Genomic DNA, 25,902 nt, shown 5'->3' on the forward strand with positions numbered 1-25,902 from the left:
TATTAACATAGTGGTTATGATTTGGACCACAGTTACCACTTAGTGGCTTATAACAGAACTATTTTCTTTTTTAAGTTTTAAAACAAAGTTTATTAGTAAGAAAAGGGGAAGGAAAAAGGAAAATTCATGGCAGAAAGACCTGCCATGGGCAAGTTTTTCAAAGACGAAAAACCACCCAGAGCTACTTTCTTGTCTTTTGTTTTTGAAGTTTTTTTTTTTAATTATTATAAAGATGTGGGGTACAATTCAGGGTAGGTATACAAATGTTGATGACGCAGGCACCCTTGTTGATGAGGTGTGCCCCTCCCTCCCCTGGCAGTTTCCCTCAACCCTCAACTGCCAATCCCAGTTTCCCACTCCTGCCAATCGCTTCCTTATAGTATTAGAATTGTTCAAGGTCCGCTTATGAGTGAGAACGTATGGTACTGTGTTCTTTGCTTCCGTGACAGATCACTGAGTATGATCGACTCTAAATCCATCCAAGTTGCTGCGAAGTCCATATGTTTGTCCTTCTTTATGGCTGCATGATATTCCATTGTGTATATGTACCACATTTTTTGTACCCAGTCCAGCTTCGATGGGCAACACAGTTGGTTCCATGTTTTTGCTATTGTGAATAGAGCTGCAACAAACCTACGTGTGCAGGTGTCTTCTTTGTAGAATGATTTGAGTTCCTCCAGGTATATTCCCAATAGGGGAATTGCTTGATCATATGGAAGGTCAGTTTCTCATTCTTTCAGAAATCGCCACACTGTCTTCCAAAGAGCTTGTACTAGTTTGCATTCCCACCAGCAATGTAGAAGCGTTCCTTTTTCTCTGCATCCTCACCAGCATCTGTTGTTGTTTGTTTTATTAATTATGGCCATTGTTAGGTGGTATCTCAGTGTGGTTTTTTGATTTGCATTTCTCTGATGATGAGTGAGACTGAGCAGTTTTTCATGTGTCTGTTGGCTGCCCGTTTGTCTTCTTTTGAGGAGTGTCTCTGCATGTCTTCTGCCCACTTTTTAATGGGGCTGTTTACTGTTTTCCTTTCGGCCTGTTTGAGTTCCTTGTAGATTCTGGTTGTTAGGCCTTTGTCAGATATACAGTTGGCAAATATTTTTTCCCATTCTATGGGCTGTCTCTCTGCTCTCTTGATTTCTTTTGCTTTGCAGAAGCTCGTTAGTTTGATGAGTTCCTACTTGTCTATCTTATTTCTTCAGGTATGGACATTTAGGGTTCTGGATAGGAATTGGTTGCCAGTTCCAATTTCCTTAAGGATGTCTCATGTGTTTTCTAAGATTCTTATAGTTTGAGGTTTTACATTTAGGCCTTTGATCCATTTAGAGTTAATTTTTGTGTATGGTGATAGGTAGGGGTCCTGATTTAATATTCTGCATGCGGTCAGCCAGTTTTCCCAGCACCATTTACTGAATAGGTGCTCCTCTCCCCAGTGGTTGTTGTTGGAGGCTTTGTCAAAGATGAGTTGGTTGAGGAATTGAGGCTTTGCTTCTGGAATCTCTATCCTGTTCTATTGGTCTGTGTGCCTGTACTTGTACCAATCCCAGGCTGTTTTGATTACTGTAGCCTTATAGTAAAGCTTTAAGTCTGGGAGTGTAATGCCTCCTGCTTTGTTTCTTTTGCCAAGGATTGTTTTAGCTATTCGTGGTCATTTATGTTTCCATATGAATTCCTGTATTGTCATTTCTAGATCTGAGAAGAATGCTGTTGGCAATTTAATGGATATTGCATTGAATCTGTAGATTGCCTTTGGTAGGATGGACATTTTAGCAATGTTGATTCTTCCTATCCATGAACATGGAATATTTTTCCATTTGTTTGTGTCATCTTTGATTTCTTTGAGCAGTGTTTTGTAATTCTCATTGTAAAGGTCTTTCACTTCTCTGGTTAGGGAGATGCTGAGGTATTTCATTTTTTTTGTGGTTATTGTGAATGGGATTGTGCAGAGCACTTTCTTATTGTCTCTTTGTTTTCTCATCTGTAGCCTTGGAATACGTCTGATATCAATCACATTGACTTGTGAGGATAAAATGATTTAAAAATGCTTAAACAGTGCATCATATAGAGAGAGGGTCCAGTAAAATTAGCTTTTCGATTATTATTGATGTATTGGAGTTTTCTTTGTTTCTTGTCAAAGGTGACTTTTTCTTTGGTGCTATTTACAATGTAAATTGGTTGAATATTTGCTCTTGTGCCTTCACTTGGCTTTCTGTCTTCTCTGTAGTGCTGGAGCTAGACATGGGCCAGCTGTGTCTTCCTGACCCCTGTGCTGGTTGAGTTCCTTTAGAAATGGAGAAGACGGTGGAAAGGAAGCTTTGTGGTTTTCGGGACCCTTCTGGCGGTAGCCGTGCAGAGACTGCTTCATTGTGGTCACTGGTGCTCCTCCGTGCTGATGGCAGTAACACTGGTGACAGGGCTGCCTGTGGGGACTGTTCTGCTCAGCTGAGGGGGAGGCAGTTCTATCACTGACCATGGCTCCTGTGGCCTCTGGGCCCAGCACCCAGGTGGGAACCATTTCCTGATCTCTGGGCTGCAGTGTTTCATCATTTTTACTCTAGCACTTCCAACATCTTGTAATAGATTCCCCGAAATCAATTAAATTCTTCTAGGGAGGTTTTTGTCTTCTTGGTTGGGTGCCCATAAATAAAATCAACAGCTGTCGTTCAGTGTTAGATGTGCAGTGAGGAATCTTGCAGCCTAATAAACATATCATGTTTTTCTCATGTGTCTTTCTTACCTGAAAGTGATTGTCTTTTGCTGATGTGCTCCAGATACATTTTCTGTCTACTCTGTGTATTTAGGACGCCAGTGGACACAGCTACTGCTTGGTGTCTCATGGCAACTTTTGCTCCTCGTGGGTGATATTGTCTTTATGGAAGAGGAACTTAGGGTGACAGAAGTGTGATGGGAAAAGTATCTATACTAATTGCTCGATGTTTTAAAGTCATCTACTCAATAAGAGAGACTGTATTTTAGTGATTGTAAGCTACCCATTTCACCCACAGATTCTAATCTCTCTGAAATTAGACTGTGACTTAAAATGAATGGCATGTTATCTTATCCATGTGAATCATCTCATCCATGGACCAGTGATTGCTATCATCTGCTCATGAACAAACATTAAAATCAGTACCATTACCTACAAAACCAGTATTCACAGCTTACAACAAAATTCCAGAGACACCAGAGAGTGACTCTTTTGACAGTGAGGTTCTAAATGGTTGTGGTGAGATGGAAGGAAAGTCGGGGGCGGGGGTGCAGGAAATCACCATAGTTTAACATCTTCTGATGCAGGGGTCAAAAGTAGGCTGCATCTAATGGCTGAGCTAGCTTGAGAGCCCAGCATTAATCTTTTAACTGTTTTATGGATCCATTTAAAAAGTACTGCAACCCTGATGTGCTTGGTGACACCGAAAATGCTATTCTGTGGAGAGACGTGGATACTGGTGATTATATGTCAAAAAGTGAGCGAGAAGAATGCATTCTGAATGTAAAATAATTTCTGGAATAGCTTAAACCAACTTATTTTGCTTATATTTTGTTTTTATGTCTATATCAGGGTGATAGATAAACTCTTGTCTAATTAATTAAGTCTACAGGTTTTACTTTCAATAAGAATAGAACAAGACTTCTAAAATTTGAATCCTTTTCAGCCAAGCACAGTAGCTCACTCCTGTAATCCCAGCACTTTGGGAGGCCAGGGCAGGAGGATCCTTTGAGGCCAGGAGTTCAAGATCAGCCTAGGCAACATGCTGAGACCTTGTCTCTACAGAAAACATTAAAAAAAATTAGCTAGGCATGGCAGTGCACACCGTAGTCCCAGCTACTTGGGAGGCTGAGGTGGGAGGATTACTTGAGCCCAGGAAATTGAGGCTGTGGTGCACTGTGATCATGCCACTGCACTCCAGCCTAGGTGACAGTGAGATTCCAGCCCCTCACCCCCTCAAAAAGTGAATCAATTTAATTAGCAGGTCTTTTTTTCTTAGCGGTTCACAAAATAATGGTACATCATAATTGAAAATTTTAAACAATTTAAATCTCAGTGTAATTCTTTTGAGTAGGTGATTCCCCCACCCCCCACCCCGCTTTCAGGCTCCGCCTGAATCCCAGCATTTTGAGAGGCTGAAGCAAGTGGATTGTCTGAGCCTACGGGTTCGAGACCAGCCCAGGGCACTTGGCAAGAGCTTGTCTCTACAATAAATCAAAAGTTAGTCAGGCGTGGTAGTGCGTACCTGTAGTTCCGGCTACTTGGAAGTCTGAGGCAGAAGGATCACCGGAGCTCAGCAGGTTGATGTTGGGGTGGCCGTGAGCATGCGTGCCACCGCACTCCAGCCTGGGCGACAGTAAGATTCCAACTCAAACAAAACAAAACAAACAAAACAAAACAAAAAAACTCTCCTTGGGCTGATGTAGGATGGCCGTAAAATATCGCACTTTTATTCAGTATTCAGTTGTCTTCTTTGACAATTTACTTTGTAAGATTTACCTTGTATGATTGAAGTTCATCCATATATAGCTCCTTGCTATAAAAAATGCATTGAAAACATCTACCAAAGGAATCCAGACATATTAATCATGAAAGATGAACAATTACCTGTGAAATTGATGGTGGGACAACTTTTGCTAAACTATTAAATGCCACAGACTACACGAAAAACATACCCCTAAGAGTAGTTGCCAAGATTGAACAAGTTGTTTTACAAATGTGGTTAAATTTTCGTATGTGTATTAAGTATACTGATGCATGTTATGGAATATCAATCTCATCAAAACTTTTTATTTTGTTACACTAAATGAGACAGGGAAATATAATGAGGTTAATTTGGAAATTTTGTAAGGAATATGAAGGTGCTTTATCATATCATTGATTTTGTGATATGTTTGCCAGCTATTTAGAAAGGGTCTCTAATTTATCTAACTGTGCAAAAGAACTGGAAATGTGGGATTTTTCCAATGAGTTAATAATTAAAGAAAATAAATTCAATGCACTTGTGTTTAAATGAATCCCGGATTTCTATTTCAAGTTAATATTGCTGTTCAGCTAAAAATAATAGGTGCTTTTTATTTTTGAGTGTTACCTCGGCAATAAGAAAACATTACAGTCACAGCAATCAATAACTTAGAAAGACATTTACAAACTTAAAATCATACTTTATATGTAAAATTATCTCTGTTTAAGAAGTCTCCGGGTTACGGGCAAGATAACTTGCTGATTTTGACTTGATGTATTTATATAAATGTGTATATTTAGGCAGCTTGATTGGCTATTGGTTTTCATTTTATGGTCAAGAGTCTCTAGCAGAATGTGAGTGGTGTGACTGAATTTACGTCTTCACATCTTCATCTCTGGGGTAGTTGGTCTCAGTTAAATTCATCCAGGAAGATAAGGAGATCATAAAGGCATTACCTCATGTGGCCTTGCTTCTTTTACAGTTAGGTAGCCTTATTAATATTTTAATTTCCTTTATTTGTACTAATATTTCCAAATCAGAATTCGCTTCACGAGGAGTATCAATTTGCAATGCCTTTTGTGAGGACTTGCATTAAGCCCGGTTTCCCATCATTGATTTTCAAGGACATTTCTCATTTGGTGCACTTCTCATTATATCACACCTTACTTTCCCAATAATCCAAGGGAGTCTTGCTGAGGTGCGTCAGCCTCTCTTATTTTTTTATTTTAATTTTAAACATTTTGTTGGACTTTTCGTTCTGATACAGTTCAAACAAAAAGGCTGCAAAAACAGTGCAAAGCCTTCCTATGTCCCCTTTACTCAGCTTTCCAAATGTTAACCTTATACATAACCACTGTAATAGTGATCAATTCAGGGTATTAGCACGGGTACGACACTGTTAACTCCTCTACTCACCAAATTCCAATCTCACTAGCAGTTATACTAATGTCTGGTTTTTTGTGTGCTGAGATCCAATCCAGGGTCTCTATTTGTTGATCTCTCTCCTTTCCTTAGTTCACTTTATTCTGGAAAGGCAGTTGCTTTGACTTTCTGTCAGTCATGATCTCCACATTTGGTCAGCTGTTTTGAAGAATGTCCCTCAACTGGGCTTGTTTGATGTTTCCTCGCGCTTCAGATCAAGTTATGTATTTTTGGCGAGAATGTTACACAAGTGATGTGCCCATGTCATTGCATCACATGAGATGATACATGGTGTGGTGCTCTGCTTGCTAGTTTCCACCTTTCTGTTATTCACATGTAAATACCCCACTGCTTAGAATACCAGCTTTTTGCCTTGTGCAAAAAATGTATTTCTTCTTCAAGATCTATCTTTTTTGTAGTTTTCCCTATGTGCTCAGTTAATCTGATCTCTCACTTCTGTGCCTTTCTTTTCCCCTAGTACTGCTACAACCTTGACTTGCTTCTGGCCGGAAGGCCTAGTAAGTTATTGCATATTGTGATTCTCACCCACTATTGATCCCAGGAGACCTCTTTGTTTTGTCCACACATGCTTTCAGTGATCACCATGGATTAAGTAGCATCAATGTTTGGCAATTAATTATTCTTTTATTTATTGAAAGTTAATTTTATCTTCTAATTAGATAGTGTCTTCCTTGCAAGCATGGGCGATCTTTATACATTTAGTTTTTTTTTCATTACTTGAAGAGTAAAACATATTATATTGTTAACAGTATGTTGACTTGGCTGTTTTAATATAGACGATTAATCTTTAGATTTTCAATAATTTAAAGTGAAGAGGAGAGGTGCAACTGCATGTAGGGAATAATTTAAAAGTTATTATTAGAAGAAATTGCACTTAGTTTTCTTGTGTTCGTATTCTTTCTTTCCCTAGCATCACTGTTAAAAGTAGTTGGTGTAGAAGTGAAAAATTTCAAAACAGTGGCCATAATTAATAACCTCAAATATCACAGGAGATTGTTTATTCAGAAAGAGAACTATTGTAATACAGAGATACAGTATTAGTTTCTAGTTCAATATCAACTGTGTGCAGTAAATGATAATAGGGATAAGAATAACTTTCTCGAATGGAAACTTTCTTTACAGCCTTAATGACTGTATCATTGAATAATTTTAAGTTGCAGTACTGTTTTTTCCCCTGAGACCCGATTAACTTAAAGAGTCCTCATTCTGTTCTCATGGTGTGCCTGTGATTGCAGGTAGAATACTGGCAAAGGAGTAATATATGGCCTTTACAGAGGCCCCCAGCTTAATAGAAGGCAGAGACAAGGCTGGAACTGGGCTTCGGTTGGGTAGGCTTGTTGCCTCCCCACCCCTTTCCTGGTAGGCTGTGAATTCTGACAAGTGGGATAGACTTTCTCAGGTGTGGAGACTTCAGCTATGCTGTAGCCATCAGGCAGCATGAGCTAACATATTTTAGAAACATACTTGGCTTCCTTTTCAAAAGAGAACATGTATGTTTTCTCACCGTGTCACGTATAAAGCAACATGAATAAAGCCCTTCCTGAGTTTCCCATTTGTGGGAAAACTAATGTTACAGCAGATTAGTGCCAGGGCAGAGAAATGACCCTATTATCCCTGGCAGGGTAATAGCATGCCTCACAAGGGGACTAGCATCATTAAGAGTGAGTCGTTATTTTTCTGTCGATGGTTTCTGCATCCGTTATTCATATATTAAATCAGAAGGAATTGGAAAGTGCTTTCTAGCATTTAGGAATATCATTCATAGCTCCCAGTCTTCACCTTTGCTTGAAATAGCATATGTGTTTTTGTAGATTTATGCAGAAGCACACATGCAATTTCACACCTTTTCTTTCTTCATAGAATGCCCTCTCAAGTTTTTCTTGTGTCAAATACCTCTTCATTTCTAAGACCTGCTGCTAGCAGGTGTACCCTCCTCGATGAAACCTCTTTGGTCGTTATCACTGGATTGTTGCTTCCCTTCGTATTCTCAGAACAGTTTTATTTGTTAACCAGTAATCTCTTTCCATCTTTATAATTCACAGCTGGATGTTTGCTTCTCATCAACTGCTCAGTTTTTCAATTTTGTATTCTAGCATCTCACAGGATGCTGACCTATGTTGAGTATGCAGCAACTGTTAAATGAAGAAATGCATAGGACATGTAGCACCTGTGTTATTTAAGCACCTTGTCTTTTTCAAAAGTGTTCAAGATGGCTTAAAAGCAAAAAGAAAAGAAAAGAAAATTGGAAGAAAAAGGGAGGAGGATGGGAAATAAAATGGTGCCAAGGAATGAGCTAGTTCACACCATGAATCTTTGAGTGTGTGTGCAGCGTGAAGGAGAGTGCATTTGCATGGACAGGAAGCCTACATGTGGAGATTTTACAATACACATTTTAAAAATCTATCCTGTTTGATAGTTGCATCTTTTAAATTTTATTTTGGCCTTGGAAAGATTTCTTATTTTTCCAAGTTATATATTTTGCAGCAGTATATCATGTCTGAGGGATTTCTTTGAGGAGTGCTCCTTGGTCCTGAGACTTGAATGTAGTCAGCATGTGGTAAGATGAGGCAGTCTCAGTCCCACTGCTACAAAAATAGGAATCTGTCCTTGGCTGCATGTGGCGCCCTTTGTCTCCTGGAGATGCATGTTCTGATTCCTGTTACCTGTTCTCTTCTGGAAAGCACCATGCCATGGGTAGGAAAGTGAGAAAGCTAACTTGAAATAATGACTTTTTCTTGGAATATGTATGCTTTAAATTAAATTAGCTAAAAAGTACCTACGAATTATAGCTTGCTCTTTGGGTGCCAAAGTTAAATAAATGGGCATATTAAAATTGCATTATTCTCTTGCTCTTAGCATTGCAAATATGTAAATCTAAGAGGAGGTTTTTTTGGGGTTGTTCTTAATATATAACTCTGCCTGAGTCTTAGTCTCAGCATGAGACTAAACTAGAAACTAAAGCTGTGTTGTTGCCTTAATTAATTGATAAAATAAAGAGGCTTTATTATTCTGGGTAATTTATTTAAGACAACAAAGTGGTTAGTCACTTACTGGCAGATTTACAAAGGAGTTGGGCCAATATGCCAGCCCATTTCTCTTGGTCTGCCAGCCCTTAGAGTCCTACATTCCAGGGATTTGTTAATCACCAGCTGGCAACTGATTTACAAGGCAGGAAAGACAGGACTTTTGAATGGCGGCCACTGACTCACAAGCAAGATGGAATGTGTACTGGCTTCAAGCCTTGTCTACTGGCTTGCGGATCTTGCTTCCAGGGGAAAGAGGCCTTGATGGTGGCAAAGAGTCCATGTGCTACCTTTGGTATGTTTGCCAGATGTCTTCAGTATTGTTCTTGACTCTCACTTTTGGTTTGGCAAGTGAGAACTGTCAACTAGAATATACTACTCCAGGTAAATATGTCTGTCTCCATGCCTGTCCATTTGTTTGCCTGCCTGTCCATCTGTCCATCCATCTATCTGCCCATCCTTCCAACCAACCAACCAACTGACCAACCGACACCGACTGACCAACCAGCCAACCAACCCATCAGCCGGTACTGGATTTAAGCTACCAATGAATGGGTGGAATTAATCTCTGAAAGCATTGTGTACAATTGGGGCCAGCAACCTTTTTCTCCAAAGGAGTGGATAGTAAATATTTGCAGACCATACTATCTCTGTTGTAGCTACTTAGCCCTGCCATTGTAGGGTGGAAGCAGTCACCAGTACTGTAAATGAACGCTGAGGCTGTGATTTAGTGAAGTGCTGTTTACAAAGGCATGGACTTGCCAGCTGCAGTTTGCCTATGCCTGGTTTAGACAGTGGAAGTGTCTGACTCAACACAGTTTGAGTGCGACACAAAAACTTCGAATACTTTAATGCTTATATGTTTTCTAACACTGCTTTCTGTTCCAGGTTTGTTGACTTAACTGGTATCTGCTTTGAGATTTTACCAAAAAAGTAATTTCACAGTTTTCTTTTATTATTATTATTATTGTTTATTATTTATTTTTATTTTTTATAACATATTTTTTACTTTAAAATTGTGGGGTACATTTAAGAGTTAAGTATACAAATATGCATTGTGCAGGTACCCTTGTTGACGAGGTGTGACCCCGTCCCCAGACAGACATTGACTACCTTTAATCCCACCTCCCTGCCCCTCCCTGCCCCCCCCATGGTTTCCTGCCACTGTCAATCTTTTTCTTATAGTAATATGGTAGTTATTCAAGGTCCACTTATGAGTGAGAACATGGGATGCTCAGATCTTTGTTTCTGTGAGAGATCACTCAGTATTATAAACTCTAATTCCATCCAGGTTGCTGCGAAATTCATGATTTTGTTCTTTTTTATAGCTGTGTAATATTCCATTGTGTATATGTACCACATTTTTTAAATCCAGTCCTCTTTTGATGGACAGCATGGTTGGTTCCATTTAACCGTATTAATCATTTATAGAATGTTTCTCTCTCTCTGGCACTGATTACAGAAATGCCGTGGGATTGGAAATATACCAAAAAACCCCAAAAACCCAAGGAGTAAAATTCCTCACCACATCACCCATAAGAACCCCATTAAATTTAATAGTTTTTACTCCAATATGGTTTTAGAAACTGTATCTTGATGTGGAAACTTGGTCAAGATTCACCGCTAAGTGAAAACCCTGTAGATTGTAGAAGAGTTCTCAACAGTGTCCACCATGTGATTCTGTTTGTGAAAAGAAAAAAAGTCTACGTATATGCATCCTTGCAGGTTGTAAACATCTGAAGAGATTCTGAATCTGTCAGAGTTCTTAGTTTTCAAGCAAATGAAATAAACTCTGTCCAGTATAAGTAGAAAGATTTATTGAAGGATAATAAACAGTTCACAGATCTCTGGGGTCCCTGAGAACCAGGTTTAGAGGCCATCCATCTAGATGCAATGGGCAAAATATTAATAACTGCTGTTAATAGCTACTTCTGCAAAGATGCCAGGCAACTGTCCCTGGGGGCACGATGCAGTGATCTCAACTGTTGATGCCAGGGAACGTGGGTGCTGGATTCGTCTCCCCTGTTCCCAGCGTTCTGCAGTGACTCGGGCCAGTTGCTGCTTTTTTGTGGCATCGGCTTCCAATCCAGAGTGTCCTGTGGGCGCACTGGGTTGGTGGAGCCCAAGTTCATGCCTGAGCTGTCAGGGGAGCTGGGAGAGTGAGGAGGTGGGACTCACTTTGTCATGGGCAGAGGGCCCTGCCTCATCAGGTAGGGGAGGTACTCCGTGTAGGAAGAGGATTCAGAAGCTTGGATACCCGGGGGTGTGAGAGCTATCCATGGCAGACACTCAGGGGATTGTGGGTGTTGATCACTTGTGGCTAGTGGAGCTGGCTGGGCACAGAGGGAGGCTTTTACCTTCATTTTACTCTTCTGGCTTTTTGAATTAAAAAAAAAAAAAGTATTGTTGTATGACAGTCCCATGAGAAAGACCGGGGGAAAATAAATAGAAGGGAGTCATGATTTTTCCCGGCACTTCCACAGATGGTATTCTTGCATAAAAGCTCAAGCAAGCTCCCAGCATAACTGGCCAAAATTTCACCAACTCCCTACTCAGTTTCATTTTAAAACTTACCTTAAAATTTTCTTTCAGATCCAGTCACCTCTTGTGTTGTATACTTGGTTGAGCAGATCAGTCATGAAATGGTTTTTCCTTGGGGACCAGTGTCTCATTCTTCCTTTTGCTTGTGGAGCTGATTCCATCGATCTTTCAGGGGTCGGTAGTAATCAGCTTTGAAAATTAAGATGTCATTAGCCGCTGTGGCTGACGGAGTGTTCATAGGTGGAAGGAGCAAAAACAACATGTACTTCGGTAGTTGGTCGTGCCACTTGTTTTTTCCTGTTTCTCAAAGCCCCATAAATTCACTGCTTGTTAGAAAACGGATTTGAGAGCTTACTTCAGTCCAATAAAATCTTAGCACGTGTGTTAACAACTGCAAAAATCTTTTGAAGAAGAATTTTAGATTCATATAAAAAGTGTGAAGACAATACAGGGAGTTCTCATATACTAGGTTCTCAATGTGCCCTGTAATTAACACGTTACGTTACTGTGGTCCAGTTATTGCAATTGATTACTGGCATTGATACATTTTTATTAACCAAAGTCCACGCTTCATTAAGACTTCCTTAGCTTCTGATCAAAGTTTTCTTGTTGATAGCTGATCTGTTTTCTACCTTTATACTGTACTTGTGCATCTCTATAGTAGTGATACGGAGCTGTTACTGTAAGTGCTATTTCGGTTTTGTTTTGTTTTTTTTGAGTTGGAGTCTCACTCTATTGCTCAGACCGGGAGCGGCCACTGCAGCCTCGACCTGCTGGGCTCCAGCGATCCTTCCGCCTCAGCCTTCCGAGTAGTCGGAATTACAGGCATGTGCTACCATACCCGGCTGATTTTTTAATTTTATTGTAGAGATGAGGTCTTGCCAAGTTGTGTCCGCAGGTCTTGAACCCGCAAGCTCAGGCAATCCACTCACCTCAGCCTCCCAAAGGCGCGGGATTACAGGCTGAGCCACCGAGCCTGGCTGCTATTTCTGTTTTAAATAACCTGTAGAGTTTAGGGGAAGGAGTGAATGAAGTAAAGCTTTGCTCGTGATGTTCTTGTATTTCTTTATTTACAACCATCACACACCAAATAATTAACCTTCCATTTTTTCCCTGTTGTGATTCAGTGGAACAAGTTCCAGTTGAGCCGTACAATATCCCACTGTCGCAGGCTGAAGTCATCCAGGAGGGGAGTGACATCACTCTTGTTGCCTGGGGCACTCAGGTTAGTGACACTGACCCCTGCCCACTGGTAAAGCCTGTCTCGTTCTTGGAGACTGTCGTATTTAATCTTTACTTAAGAAGACTTGAAAACAGTGTCTCCTTTTTCTTTCTTTCTTTTTTTCCCTTTTCGAATTGGGGTCTCACTCTGTTACCCAGGCTGGAGTGCAACATCGTGATCATGGCTCACCGCAGCCTCAGCCACCTGGACTGAGGACGTCCACTGGCCTCAGCCTCCTGAGTAGCTGGGACTACAAGTATGTGCCACCACACACGGCTAATTTTCTAAAAAATTTTCTGTAGAGGTGAGATCTTGCAATGTTGCCCAGGCTGGTTTTGAGCTCCTGGGCTCAAACAGTTCTCCCACCTGGGCCTCCCAAAGTGCTGGGATTATAGGCCTGAGCCGTCATGGCTGCCGTTGTTTTGTTTTTTTTTTTTTGTCTCAGATTAAGTGCTTTATGGGTCAGACTGGTGCTGCTGATGCTGATTTCTTTCCCCCCCACCTTTTGGAGATGTAATTGACAAATAAAAGTTATATGTATCCAAAGTATACCATGTGATGATTTGATGAATGCATACCTTGTGAAATGATTATCACGGTTGTATGTACTCAAAACTAGAAGTTAGGGTACTGATTTCTGGGTGAAGGTAAGCTGTCTGTTTATTCATATTAAAGTCTGTAATCATATGGTGAAGTCATTGAAAAATATGTTACAAAACATAAAAATATTACAAGAAGGTATTTATCGCAACACTTTTCTTTTGAAGCCCACATTAAGTGGCCGCTCAGGACTCGTGATCTCTTTTTCATCCTGTTTCCTCCCAGCTCTGGGGATGACTTTGCTGGCCATGTGGACCCGGCCAGGGATCCAGCCTCAGAATCCCATGTCGTTCCCTTTTCCAGGCACCCTCCGCTCTCCTCAGGGCCTGTTGTCGTGTTGCTCTAGCTTCAGACGTTACAGCAGAGGTCTTTTTCTCAGGCCTTCTGTCTCTCAGCACTTCTCTCTCTCCTTCTTTAAAAGAAATGATCAGTTTTTCTTTTTCTGTACAAAGGAAACACTTGCATAGTATAAAGAAGGGAGCAAAGATGTTTGCGCTCTCGCAAGCTCTGGCAGGTTTCTGCTTGGGGCCACGTGGTGCTGGGCCAGTCAAGTCCCACTGGCGCTGCCCAGGCTGGTGATGGCAAGTCTTTTTGGCTCGCCTCCAGTCCACCTTGTAATTTGCATCTCTGCCCCCCAAGCAGATGGCCTTGCTTTCAACAGGGATGTTAGAGGGTCTCAGGTGTTAGCTGGCCTCGCTCGCTCCTCTTCGGCCTAGTACCTCTGTTGCGAGTCCTTTTCTTCTTCCCCTCGTCTCTGAAGAAGAGGTGTTTCCGCAGCTGCTTCTTCAGATCTGCTGGAGGCTCGGGCTGCCTCCCATTCACCTTCTCCAGGCTACGATTCCTTGGCAAGCTCCTCTCCTGTGTCCTCCTCATGCTCTAAAGTACACCTTTCCCCTCTGGTACCGTCACATCCCTCCTCTGTCAGCTGTATCTTCAATTCCTTAGCTCCTGTGTGTTCTGGTATCTTATGAGTTCTGTTCCCACTGCTTTACCTAAACCGGGGTTGTTCACACCACAGATCTTCTGATCGTTAAACCCAGCCCTCATTAGAAACCCAGCCCTCATGCCATACTGCTATGGTGTGTGATACCACCTACTACCTCCGAGAAACCTTTTCTTCAGCTTGCGGAATAAGCTGATTCGTGGTTTTCTTTCTATTTATTTAATCTCTCTCTCTCCCTCTCCTCTCTCTCTCTCCTTCTCCCTCTCCCTCCCTTTTCTCTTTCTTTCCCTCTTTCTTTCAGTGAGCCTTTCTTCCTCCATTTCCTCCCTTAAATGTTGATGCTCTTCTGGGTTCCATGATGGTTTGCCCTTTCCTTCTCGGCCTCCGTGCTTCCCCTAGAAACTCTTCCTACTCCTGTGACTGTATTTACCTTCTGGGTACTGTCTTTGTGATCAATATCTCTAACCCTGACTTCTCTACCCTTTTCTAAGAACCTCTTTTCACTTTTTTGCAAAAACATGCATCCATATGTGATTATTTTGGCAGAATAGGTGGTCAACATGTTTAAAGCAAATTTGGGAATGAGCCATGCATGCAGATCATTTCCTCTGACTTCTGTCAGTGATGCCAGAATTCACCTAGTTTTTCGGGTCTGCGCATTTGTAGCATTCTTGCATGTTGCTCTCCTCATTCCAGGTTCATGTGGTTCGGGAAGTGGCTTCCATGGCAAAAGAAAAGCTCGGTGTGTCTTGTGAAGTCATCGATCTGAGGACCATATTACCTTGGGATGTGGATACAGTTTGTAAGGTATGAATATGATTTTTTAGGATTTTAAATAAGGAATGCTTCATGAATTTTGTGTGTCATCCTTGCGCAGGGGCCATGCTAATCTTCTCTGTGTCATTCCAATTTTGGTATATGTGCTGCTGAACATGGAACATTATTTCCTCAAAACTTCGGGACAGATTTGTTGGGTACTCACAAAAAACGGCCTTAGCATTTTCAACTGACCTAGAACTTTTAAAACTTGCAGCATGAAAGGAAGAGGGTGCTGGATATCAGTTTAACGCTTAAGGACACATATTGCTTTAGTGTTTCTCTTTCCTCCTGGAGTTTTCTCTGCTCGAAATATCATGAAACTGTCCTTCATGCGATCAGCTTTGCTTGAGTTGTGGGAGCGATAGAGCATATCAGGGATGTTGAAGGTGCCTGTGTTTTGATCATGTTGGTTAGGGTTCAGTAGGCGAGGTTTAATTTAGTCATCTTCTCTCTAGAAGTGATGAGGACGGATTTTTGTTTTTTTTAAATAACCTCTCTTTACGTAGCCTCAGTACTGCGGATCACAATTTGAACATGGCATTGTAGGGTTCCTGTTGCCCTGATTTATGCTTTCTAAATAGTCTCTTTACCTTTGGCCTGATTAGATTGAACTCGTTTTTACTTTTAATAGGATTCACATAGTTGCCTCCCTCTTAAGAATATAGTTTAGTGCTTATTTACCTGTCTATAATCATTATCCTTAATATTGATGTCTAGATAATTTAAAGAGCATCTGTTCCCATATTGGTACGTAAGGAAGGCTAAATTCTTTTTTTGTAATCGTCTTATCTATTAAAGTCTAGGGAATAATTGCATGTATTACTTTTTATTGATTTACTGCTATAGCAAATAAGTCCTGAGACCTAGGGTATTATTTTATCTTAATTTTTTTAGATCTTTGACATTTTCTTAACTTTTTATGGGTTAGGTTAGTTACATGAAAATCTACAGATACTACTGCTGTAAAAGTGTAGCATACGGTGTTTTTAGGTGAAAATTATTGGGTAATTTAGTAGCAGATTTAGGATTTGTTATAGTAAATGTTTCCGAAGACTCACTTGATGCCATCTAAACACTTGACATGGTTACCAGTGGTTTCAACCATTCTAAGCTTTTGTATTTGTAGTTTTCATAATTAAGAGCCATATTTTAGATTGAATTATGCATAACTACGTGGGAATAATTTAAAGCCTTTTGTAGGAGTTTTCAAATCCGGTCAGATACTGGGTTTTCTTTCCAATAGCTAACTGTCCCCAAATGCTGTCAAGTTGAAAGTAACACAGTAACCCCAAATCTGAGTTCCAGCAGGGAAAGACGTGGGCTTATGAAAGCTCAGGGAGGTACAGTGGCAGCTCAGACAGTGGCAGGGCAGGAAGGCCAGCCATTTTATAGGCAAGCAAATTAATGAATCAAATTCCTGTCTGGTGTGTACAGATGTTTTCAGCTCTGCTTGGTTGCCTGCACCCCAGGACTCATTACCGGGACTATACATACCCTTCAGAGACCAGCCTTGGCCAGAGGGTGCTCCCAGAGGGAAGGGGCAGGAAGAAGCCAGGTATGGGGGAAACAGTCCTTGTCGGGACAATACGTTATACAGGAGCTGGCTGCTTGTTCAAAACCGTCTCCCCCACCTATCCTGGACGGTGCCTCTGTCTGGGGGTATGATGGTTGTCTTGTCATGGTGCAATGGGGGTTGCTGATACAGGGTCAGGGCAAGCACTTTAGAACTTTATTGACATTTGTATGTCGTCAACATTCAAAAAGATTGATAGTGTTTACGGTGAAACATAGTAACACCTCAATTTGTAATCATGAAAACAAGGAGAGGAGAGGTAGAAGAAGAAAGAAGGGGGAAATTGTTTCTTTCGATACCAGCCTGCTTTTGCACCCCTGTGTTAAATCCGTCGGTGGCATCTTCGTGTGATGTGGTGTGTAGATCGGGGTCCCTTAGGACTCTGTCTTGCTGGTAAGGACAAAAGGGGAGACTTGAGACCAGTGCTGAGTGGGGAGTGATCATTAAGCCCCTGACTTGTTAGCATCATTATCTGAGCTTGGTGAGGGATGCTTTCATCATGTTGTTTTTCCATTTGTGAGGGCAAAAGCCAGCTCCTCCTTTCTAATGGTCACTTTCAGTCTATTCGTGACTTTCTTCATTGCTGAACCTGGCCTATCTCCTGTTTCCTTTAATGTATCAAAAGAGAAACATTTTGATGCTTAGCCTTTCCCTCCTAGGATTTAGAGATGGTTTTGAAAAAGAGCTAAATATCGATACTGAAAATGAGGGCTTTTTTGGTTTGTTCTCTTAACCTTTTTTCTTTCATATTCATGAATTCTGTGGTAATCAAAATGTATGTTTATGATCTCAGTTGTTTTGTGTTTGTATTTATTTGTCTTATAGCAAAGTGGATCCCTTGGCTTTATTTATTATGTGTTAAACTCAACGCCAGTATGCGTCTTTTGAAATGCTTCATCAAGAAAAGACTATTAAATATACAAATGATGTATCGAACACATACATTAGCGTACTCTACACAGTAAGATGGCTCTGGGACATTTGAGGAATTCATACTTTTTGCCGAGGCCATTTTGCATTGTTTGGGAGTTATAAATAGACAAAAGAAGTTGCTTGGAAAGCGAGAAAGCACAGAGTTATGGAATGTTGTCACAAAGCCAGACACATGATTGGGCCTAAAACCCACACCTAGTTTTCTGCACTCAATTCTGAACCTGATAGTAAAGAGATAAGCTGGAAGTCTCTGGAAGGCAGAGAAAATTCTTGAGTTTTGAGGTGCTTAAGAGACAGCAACCTGCCTTGGGGCATGGGTTTGTGAAGGGGATGGAGTGGCTTAAGAAAATCAGCAGCGAGAGTTCAGAGCCCTAACACGAGTGGTCAGTGGACACCGATGATCTGCAGCTGCTTTTTCCTTGTGACATCTGTTACTTTGGTCTAAACTGGAAGCTGAGAATCCAGGTGTGTAGAACCCACGTTTTGGAGGGCTGTAATGACAGAATTGAAATTTCAAGAGGATTTAAACACACAGGTGGCCCTTCTCTCAAGAGATTTGCCAAATTTTGCGTGTGGTGGGAGGTAAGCAGAAAATATCTCCAAAGTGAAGCTATTGCTTGATGATGAGGCAACCAAGACCAGTCCTACTCTCAACTGAAAGCTATGGAGAGTCAGTTCTTATGTTTAGAGGCAAAGCAGAAGCAGATCAGGTGATCCCAAACCCACAACATAGCCTTTAACCCTCCGAGTTCCTTGTTGCGTTAATGTAATTTACCTTCTGCTCTGTCTGCCCAGCAGAGCGCGGACTCAATATTATTATCTGGAACTTCTATGAACCACCATTCAATAAAAAAAAGACTAAGTTTTTGAAGACACAGGAATATTTGTCAGTAACCAAGAGAAAACACCACAGAAAGCAGAAGCACAGTTGACCCGGGTACTGGAGTTAACAAGCAAGGACTGCGGTCTGGAACATTTGAATTCCTCCGATGTCCCAGAGCCATTTTACTGTGTAGAGTATGCTAATTCATGTGTTCAGTAAATCATTTGTATATTTAATAAACTTTTCTTGATGAAGCATCCCAAAAGACGCATACTGGCGTTAACACAATAAATAAAGCCGAGAGATCCACTTTGCTATAAGACAAATAAATACAAACACTACAACACAGGAACAAAAGAGGTAACAGGGTAGAGAATTACCCTAGAGAACTGGGGGGTGTGTGTGTGTGTATGTGTGTGTGTGTGTGTGTGTGTGTGTGTGTGTGTGTGTGTGGTATGGATCAAATAAACTTTATAGAACCATCAAAAAGTATATACCTGACAATAAGAACTCAATGATGGGTTTACAAAACAGGTGACTCCGTTGGCAGTAGTGATAATCAACTAGAAGGCAAGTTCATGGAAGGTGTCCGTGCTGAAGCACACAGAGACAAAAACAGCAGAGTGAATCAGAAAAGAGCATAAGACATGTTTGGGATCCAGCCAAAAGATCTGTCTCACACACAGTTTGAATTCCAGAAGAGGCGGCTAGAGAAAATTGGTTAGAAACAATATCCAAAATAATATTTCTCATGAAAGTTTCAGAACATCAACCTACATAATACAGAAATTTGTCAAACCTCTAAGAAGAATACATTCAAAGGAAACCACAATGACACTATGGAATGACATCTTCAGTTGCTGACTATACCAAGTTAGAATTCCATGCCCAGCGAAAACATCCTTTTAGATAAAAATAAAATAAAATTGGTTTAGATAAATAGAAAGGGGAATAATTTATCACCAGCAGCCTTTCCCTAAAATAAAATAACTCAAGGGAGTTCCTCAGCCAGAAGGAAAATGATCCTAGAAGGAAATATGGAAGTGGGGCGTGCATAAAACATAGCTCCGTACTGGTTGTCCAAAACTGTGCTGATAGTTTTCTGTGGAGTTTATGGAATCAAAGTGTACGGCTATAAAAATACAAAAGCGGGGATGGGGATTACATGGTGTTAAAATATCCACTTGTTCCAGGGTTATTAGGGAAGTGTAACATTTTTATTAGGCTATAATCAAGTATGCGTGTTATAATCTCTACTGTAACAACTGACATATTAGCGAAGTAACGCATATGTAGCAAGTTAATAAGAGCTATAAATTAATACAAATATTAGTCTGAAACAAAAAAAAGAAACGCATGCAAGAAGTGAGTAGTAAGATGATAGATATAACCCAAATATATAAGTAATTAAATACAAAAGGATTAAATAAACCTAATAAAAGCTTAAGATTCTCAGACTTCATTAAAAACCACCACCACCACCACCAAATGTATTTTAAAAGAGCCATACTTTGAATATAAGAACACCAAAATGTTGAAAATACAGAGATGGAAAAAGAAAGCTGTATACTTACACTAATTTCATATAAAACTTTACAGCAAGGATTGCTAGGAACATTTCATAATGCTTTACAGGGATCAATCCACCGTGATGATATTGTGATCCTAAATCTATTTTGTCCTCAATGACATAGTTTCAACATTCAGAAAGCAAAAAGAAAGCAAAACACAAAACTAATACGAGGTATAAACATATTCACAATCACAGGGGGGAAGATTTAAGACGTCCTCTTAAAATAGTTTAATCAAACAGAAAGACTATAGGAAGACTAAGGAATACCTGAACAAAGCAATTTGTAAACTTATACAAACTGCATACCAAACTATGCAAGAAATTATTCTCTTCAAGTGAATGTGTAACATTTGTCAAAACTGACCAAGTGCTGGGCCATTTATGGTTATATAACCTCAAAAAACTTCAAAGTGGCCGGGCTCGGTGGCTCAGCCTGTAATCCTAGCACTTTGGGAGGCCGAGTTGAGTAGATTGCCAGAGCTCGCGGGTTTGAGACCCACCTGGGCAACTTGACAAGTTCCTCATCTCTACAATAAATCAAAAAATCAGCCGGGCGTGGTAGCGCGCGCCTGTAGTTCCAGCTACTCGGAAGGCTGAGGCGAAAGGATCGCCAAAGCCCAGCAGGTCGAGGCTGCGGTGGCCAGGAGCGGCCATTGCACTCCATTCTGGGTGACAGAGTGAGACTCCAACTCAAAAAAAAACCAAAAAACAACTTCAAAGTGCTACGCCATTTAGAGTGTGTTTGAATTCAGTTAGAAATCAAGGCCAAAAAAAAAGATAAAGATGACTGGAAAAGTCCCAACTTTTTACAAATTAAGTTCTTCACTTCTAAATCACCGTGGGTTGTAAAAGGAACTCCAACAAAAATTAGAAAATGTACCGAGTTGAATGATACTGAAAATGCAACATATCAGAAATTTCAGTTCTAAGCTTAAGTCATGCTCAGAGGAGACGTTAGAGCTGTAAATACATATACTTAAAAAACGGGTATAAGAATAGAAAAATCAATGATCTGAGTTTCATCTCCAGCAAGAAAACCAAACCTAGAGAAAGTAGAGGACATAAAGTAATAAATAAAAACAGAAATTAGTAAAATTGAAACTATACAGTAGAGAAATTCAGCAAAGTAAAATTTAGATATTGAAAAGAGTGATATAATTGATAAGACTTTTAGCAAGACTAATGAAACAAATAGGGCAAAACCAAATGATAGATGTTTAGGTATGAAGAAGGGAAAATCAGAGCTGACAGTAGTCAACTGATGATGATGTTATGAATAATTTTACGAGTACATTTTGAGTAGAATGGACAGATTCCTGGAAAAACACACCTTTTTCAAAATTGATACAAGAGGAATTAGGAAACCTGAATAGTCATTATATATTTAAAAAATTAAATCAGGTTTTATTTATTTGTTTATTTTTTTGAGTTGGAGTCTCACTGTCGCCGCTCCCAGCCACCGCAGCCTCGACCTGCTGGGCTCCGGCGATCCTTCCGCCTCAGCCTTCCAAGTAGCCAGAATTCTGTAGGCATGCACTACCACGCCCGGCTGATTTTTTGATTTATTGTAGAGATGAGGTCTCGCCTGCCCAGGTGGGTCTCGAACCCACGGGCTCAGGCAATCCACTCACCTCAGCCTCCCAAAGGCGCGGGATTACAGGCTGAGCCACCGAGCCCGGCTTAAATCAGGTTTTATTAACCTACATATGAAGAAAACCCCAGGCCCAAATGACTTTACTGGTGAAATATATTCCTTATGGAGATTCTTACTAGAGTGGAACTGAAAGAGAGACTTCCAAATTCTTTTTTATAAGGCCAGCATACTCTTCATATCAAGCCAGTTTAAGACAGCATAAGAAAGAAGAATTATAGACATTTTCTTATAAACATAAATAGCATAGATAATGTTCACAGACATTCCCAAAGCAGTTGATACCATTTCCCATATGAATAGAAAACAGGAAAAATGATGATTACCCTGATAATTCAAGAAGAGCTTTTGTTAAAATTCAATATCCATTCATGCTAATATTTCTTAGCCACCTAGAAATGAAAGTAAATTATCTTATTCTGATAGAGTAGCTACAAAATGCCTGCAGCAAAAATTGTAATTCTTAGTAAATTTTGACACTTTCTCCTCAAGATTAGGCATATTTAGTGAAAAATTTGGTGACACGTGTCAGAAGTTTACACAGAAAATTACAAAATATTATTCAGGGAAGTTAAAGACCCAAGTAAACTGAGGCATATGCTATGTTAATTGATTGTAAGGCCAAGAACAGCTAGCTTCTATGAAGACCATATTCAAAGAAAACCACACCCATGTCACAATGGAATGTCATCTTATCTTCCTAACTTGCTATCCTAGAATACTATACCCAGCAAAAACATCCCTTTAAAATTAAGATAAAGTAAAATTAGTTTAGGCAAATTGAAAGGGAGTCAATTTATCAATAGCAGCTGTTCACTAAAATAAGGTACTTCAAGAGAGTTGCTTAGGCAAAAGGAAAATGATCCTATAAGGAAATATGGAAGTGAAGTGAGCATAAGATATAGTTCAGCTATTTAAGCACTTTTAAAGAAAAACAAAGCTGGAAGACTTAATGATCAAGTATCAAGTTGTATTATAGGGCTGTAGTAATTGGAACATCGTACTGGTATAAAGATAGATAAATAGACCAGTGGAAGAGGATAGAGAGCCTACAAACAGACCTGCTGGTCATCTGATTCAGGACAAAGGTGACATTGCACTTCAGAGAGGAAAAGGTGTTTTCATTAAATGATGTTGATTTATTTGGGTACTGTGAAAATTACTTATCGTAATGCTTACATCACAAATGTTAATTCCACATGAGTTGCAGATCTAATTGTGAAACAAAAATCAGCTCTTGTGAGAAAGCCTAGGTGAATGTCCTTTTGATTTTGTGCACTGATAAAACACTAACATTTAAAACAGGCCAGTAACATTGTACCTCATTACTATTAAGAAAAATTATTCATCAAAAAGATACCAGTAATAGAGTAAATATTTTTTTTTTCTTTTTCTGAGTTGGAGTCTCACTCGGCTGCCCAGACTGGAGTGCAGTGGCCGCTCCCGGCCACCGCAGCCTCGACCTGCTGTGCTCTGGCGATCCTTCCGCCTCAGCCTTCCGAGTAGCCGGAATTACAGGCACGCGCTACCACACCCGGCTGATTTTTTGATTTATTGTAGAGATGAGGTCTCGTTGCCCAAGCGGGTCTCGAACCCGCGGGCTCAGGCAGTCCACTCACCTCAGCCTCCCAAAGGCACGGGATTACAGGCTGAGCCACCGAGCCCGGCTTAGAGTAAATATTATAATCCACAGATCTGGAAAAAATAAGGAAACTTACATCCAGAAATATAAAGAAATACTTTTACAATAAAAAAGAAAGGACCAATATCTCTATAGAAATATAGGCAGAAGTCTTGAAAAGGTACACTAAGCTGGGCACAGTGTCTCCCACTTATAATCCCAGCACTTTGGAAGGCAGAGGTGGAGGTGAGAGAATTGCCGGAGCCTTGGGGTTTGAGACCAGCCTGGGCAACTTGGTGAGACCTTATCTCTACAATAAATAAAAAAATTAGTTGGGCTTGGTGGTGTGCACCTGTAGTCCAGCTACTTGGAAGACTGAGGCAGAAGGATCATTTGAGCCCAGCAGGCTGAGGCTGCGGTAGCTGTGAGTGTGCCACTGCACTCCAGTCTGGGCAACAGAGTGAGACTCCGACTCAAAAAACAAAGGTACACTAAGTGTTGGCAAGAATGTGAAGCAGCCCATGTCTCATAATTACCATTTTCATTGGCAATAGAAACTGGTACAACCATTTGGGAAGGCTTTTGGGCAGTGTCTACCTGAATCTCATAACCCAGTAGTTGGAATTCTATGTATACATAGGAATTTTTCATCTACCCCCAAGAGAATTGTACAAAAAATAAGTGCAAGAATGTTCATAGAAGTGCTGTTTCCAGTAGCTCTACACTGCAAACTACCCACATGCCCATCAGCCAGAGAATAAGTATTATTTGGCAATAAGAAGGAATGAACCAGCATTTAATAGAATAATGTGTATTCATCTCAGAAACAGAACTTAGAGAAGCTAGACTCAGTACCTACTGGATGCTTTCTTGTATATAAAGCTCAAAAATAGGCAAAACTCATTGGTGGTGTTAGTGGTCAGGCCTAGTGATTATCTCGAGGGTGTTCATAATTGGAAGAGGGCATGAAGAACACAGGCTGCTGGTCACGGTTTCTTGTTCTGAGTGCTGGTTACGTAACTTGAATTTTTTCAGACTGAGCAGAACATGCTGGGTACTCTTTTGTGTATATGTTATACATCAACAAAGAGTTTTAAAAAGGAAAAAGAAGCACCATCCTCCCTTTGATGTGTTTCCTTTTCTTTGTATTGTGGTGGGCCCTTTTGTGGACTCAGGGAGAACCTTGGTGTCCTTTAGCCAGGAGGAGGTTCTGTTCCTTTTGTTAGGCAATTCTGTCCACACCCTTGGTTAAATGTCTCCCGTAGTTCAGCTCAGCTGTCACTGATGTGAAACAGAAGCTTATAAGTGAAGCTGTTTTCTCCCAAGCTTCCCAGGGGGAACAACGGTGGTTAAAGTTACGGGCTTTAATGGACTTTCCTGCTGAGATACAGACCATGCTTAAAATGAGCTGGAAGTGAGCTGCAACATTAACTAAGCAGTGGCCAGGCAAAGTTAGCCCTTTGAGGGACTGTCAAGCTTGAAAGGAAGATTTTTCTTAAGTGAGCAGAGATTCAGAGAAACTACCTTCGGAAGATAACTTCATTTTGACAGATGAATTAAAGAAAGGCTTTGAAAGAAAGTCAGAATTCAAGAATATTGTCATTAACTTGGAATCAACTATATGCAACACTGCAAATAAGAAAGTGATTCTCGAGGTCGGGACACTTTTCACATGTTTATAGAGAAGAAAACATTGACAGTTCTGACACATTTACACTTTAGTTGGAGATTAAATTGTGCTAATTACTGAAATAAATAAGGGATTGCCTTTACACCTTGGAGGCTATTTTGATATCTCTTTCTGCCATGTCCTGTCTCCCCAGATTAAATTTCAAAATCCTGCTGGCTTTGCCTACACATATGTCCAAAATCTGACCACGGCCTCTGCTGTGGTTACCTTTGACCCTATTCCAAACCACTAGCATTTCTCACCTGGGTTTTGGCCATGGCCTCCTTATAACTGTCTTTTGCTTCTGACCCTTCCTTATAGGCAGAGTTGATTCTTTCAAACTGAGTCCTACTCCTTTTAGTCTTAAAAGGCCTCAGTGATTTCCCTTTAAACTTGGTGGAAGAGTCAAAATTACAACACGGGCCATCGGATTTACCCGACTTCACCATGCTGTACATGCCACCACATAGCCACCTTTAGAAAACACTCTTCTGGGCGCCAGAGTGAGACTCCAACTCAAAAAAAAAAAAGAAAGAAAAGAAAAGAAAACACTCTTGCCCTAGATACCCCGTGGTTAGGCCACTATTGTTTTCTCACTAAGGCTTTTCAAATATTGTTTTCTCACTGAGACTTTTCTTGAGTAGCGTCTTTAATATTGAACCCCAATCCTTCTACCAAGACACGCTTTCACCTTTTTTTACTTTTCCTCCACAGCAATTTGCACGATCTCATATATTACGTAATTTTGTTGTTGATGTTGTTGATCCTTTTCTACCCATTGGAAGATAAGCTCTAAGAAGGCAGGAGTTTTGTCTGTGGGCTCACTGCTAAATGCTCAGTGCCTGCAACAGTGCTTGGCATGGGATTAGTGATCAGAAGTACTTGCTGAAAGGTTGTTATGAACATTAACAAGAGAAGACTATTAAAATGGGTCTAATATTAAGATGTTTTGAATTTTTTTTTTTTTTTGAGTTGGAGTCTCACTCTGTCGCCCAAACTGGAGTGCAGTGACCGCTC

General features: G+C 40.4%; 1 protein-coding gene across 2 annotated transcripts in view; it reads left to right on the forward strand.

Moving 5' to 3' along the window:
• The window catches only part of BCKDHB (branched chain keto acid dehydrogenase E1 subunit beta), a 229,405-nt gene that overhangs the window by 67,547 nt on the left and 135,956 nt on the right, over window positions 1-25,902 (forward strand). For both annotated transcript variants that reach the window (XM_008063337.2, XM_008063338.2), the window contains exons 6-7: window positions 12,586-12,683; window positions 14,920-15,030. In XM_008063337.2, coding sequence (XP_008061528.1) covers window positions 12,586-12,683; window positions 14,920-15,030 — 209 coding nt within the window. The remainder of the gene's footprint in view (window positions 1-12,585; window positions 12,684-14,919; window positions 15,031-25,902) is intronic.

The sequence above is a fragment of the Carlito syrichta genome, unplaced genomic scaffold (genome assembly GCF_000164805.1).
Source record: "Carlito syrichta isolate Samal-C Ts95f unplaced genomic scaffold, Tarsius_syrichta-2.0.1 Scaffold306754, whole genome shotgun sequence".
Lineage (NCBI taxonomy): Eukaryota > Metazoa > Chordata > Mammalia > Primates > Tarsiidae > Carlito > Carlito syrichta.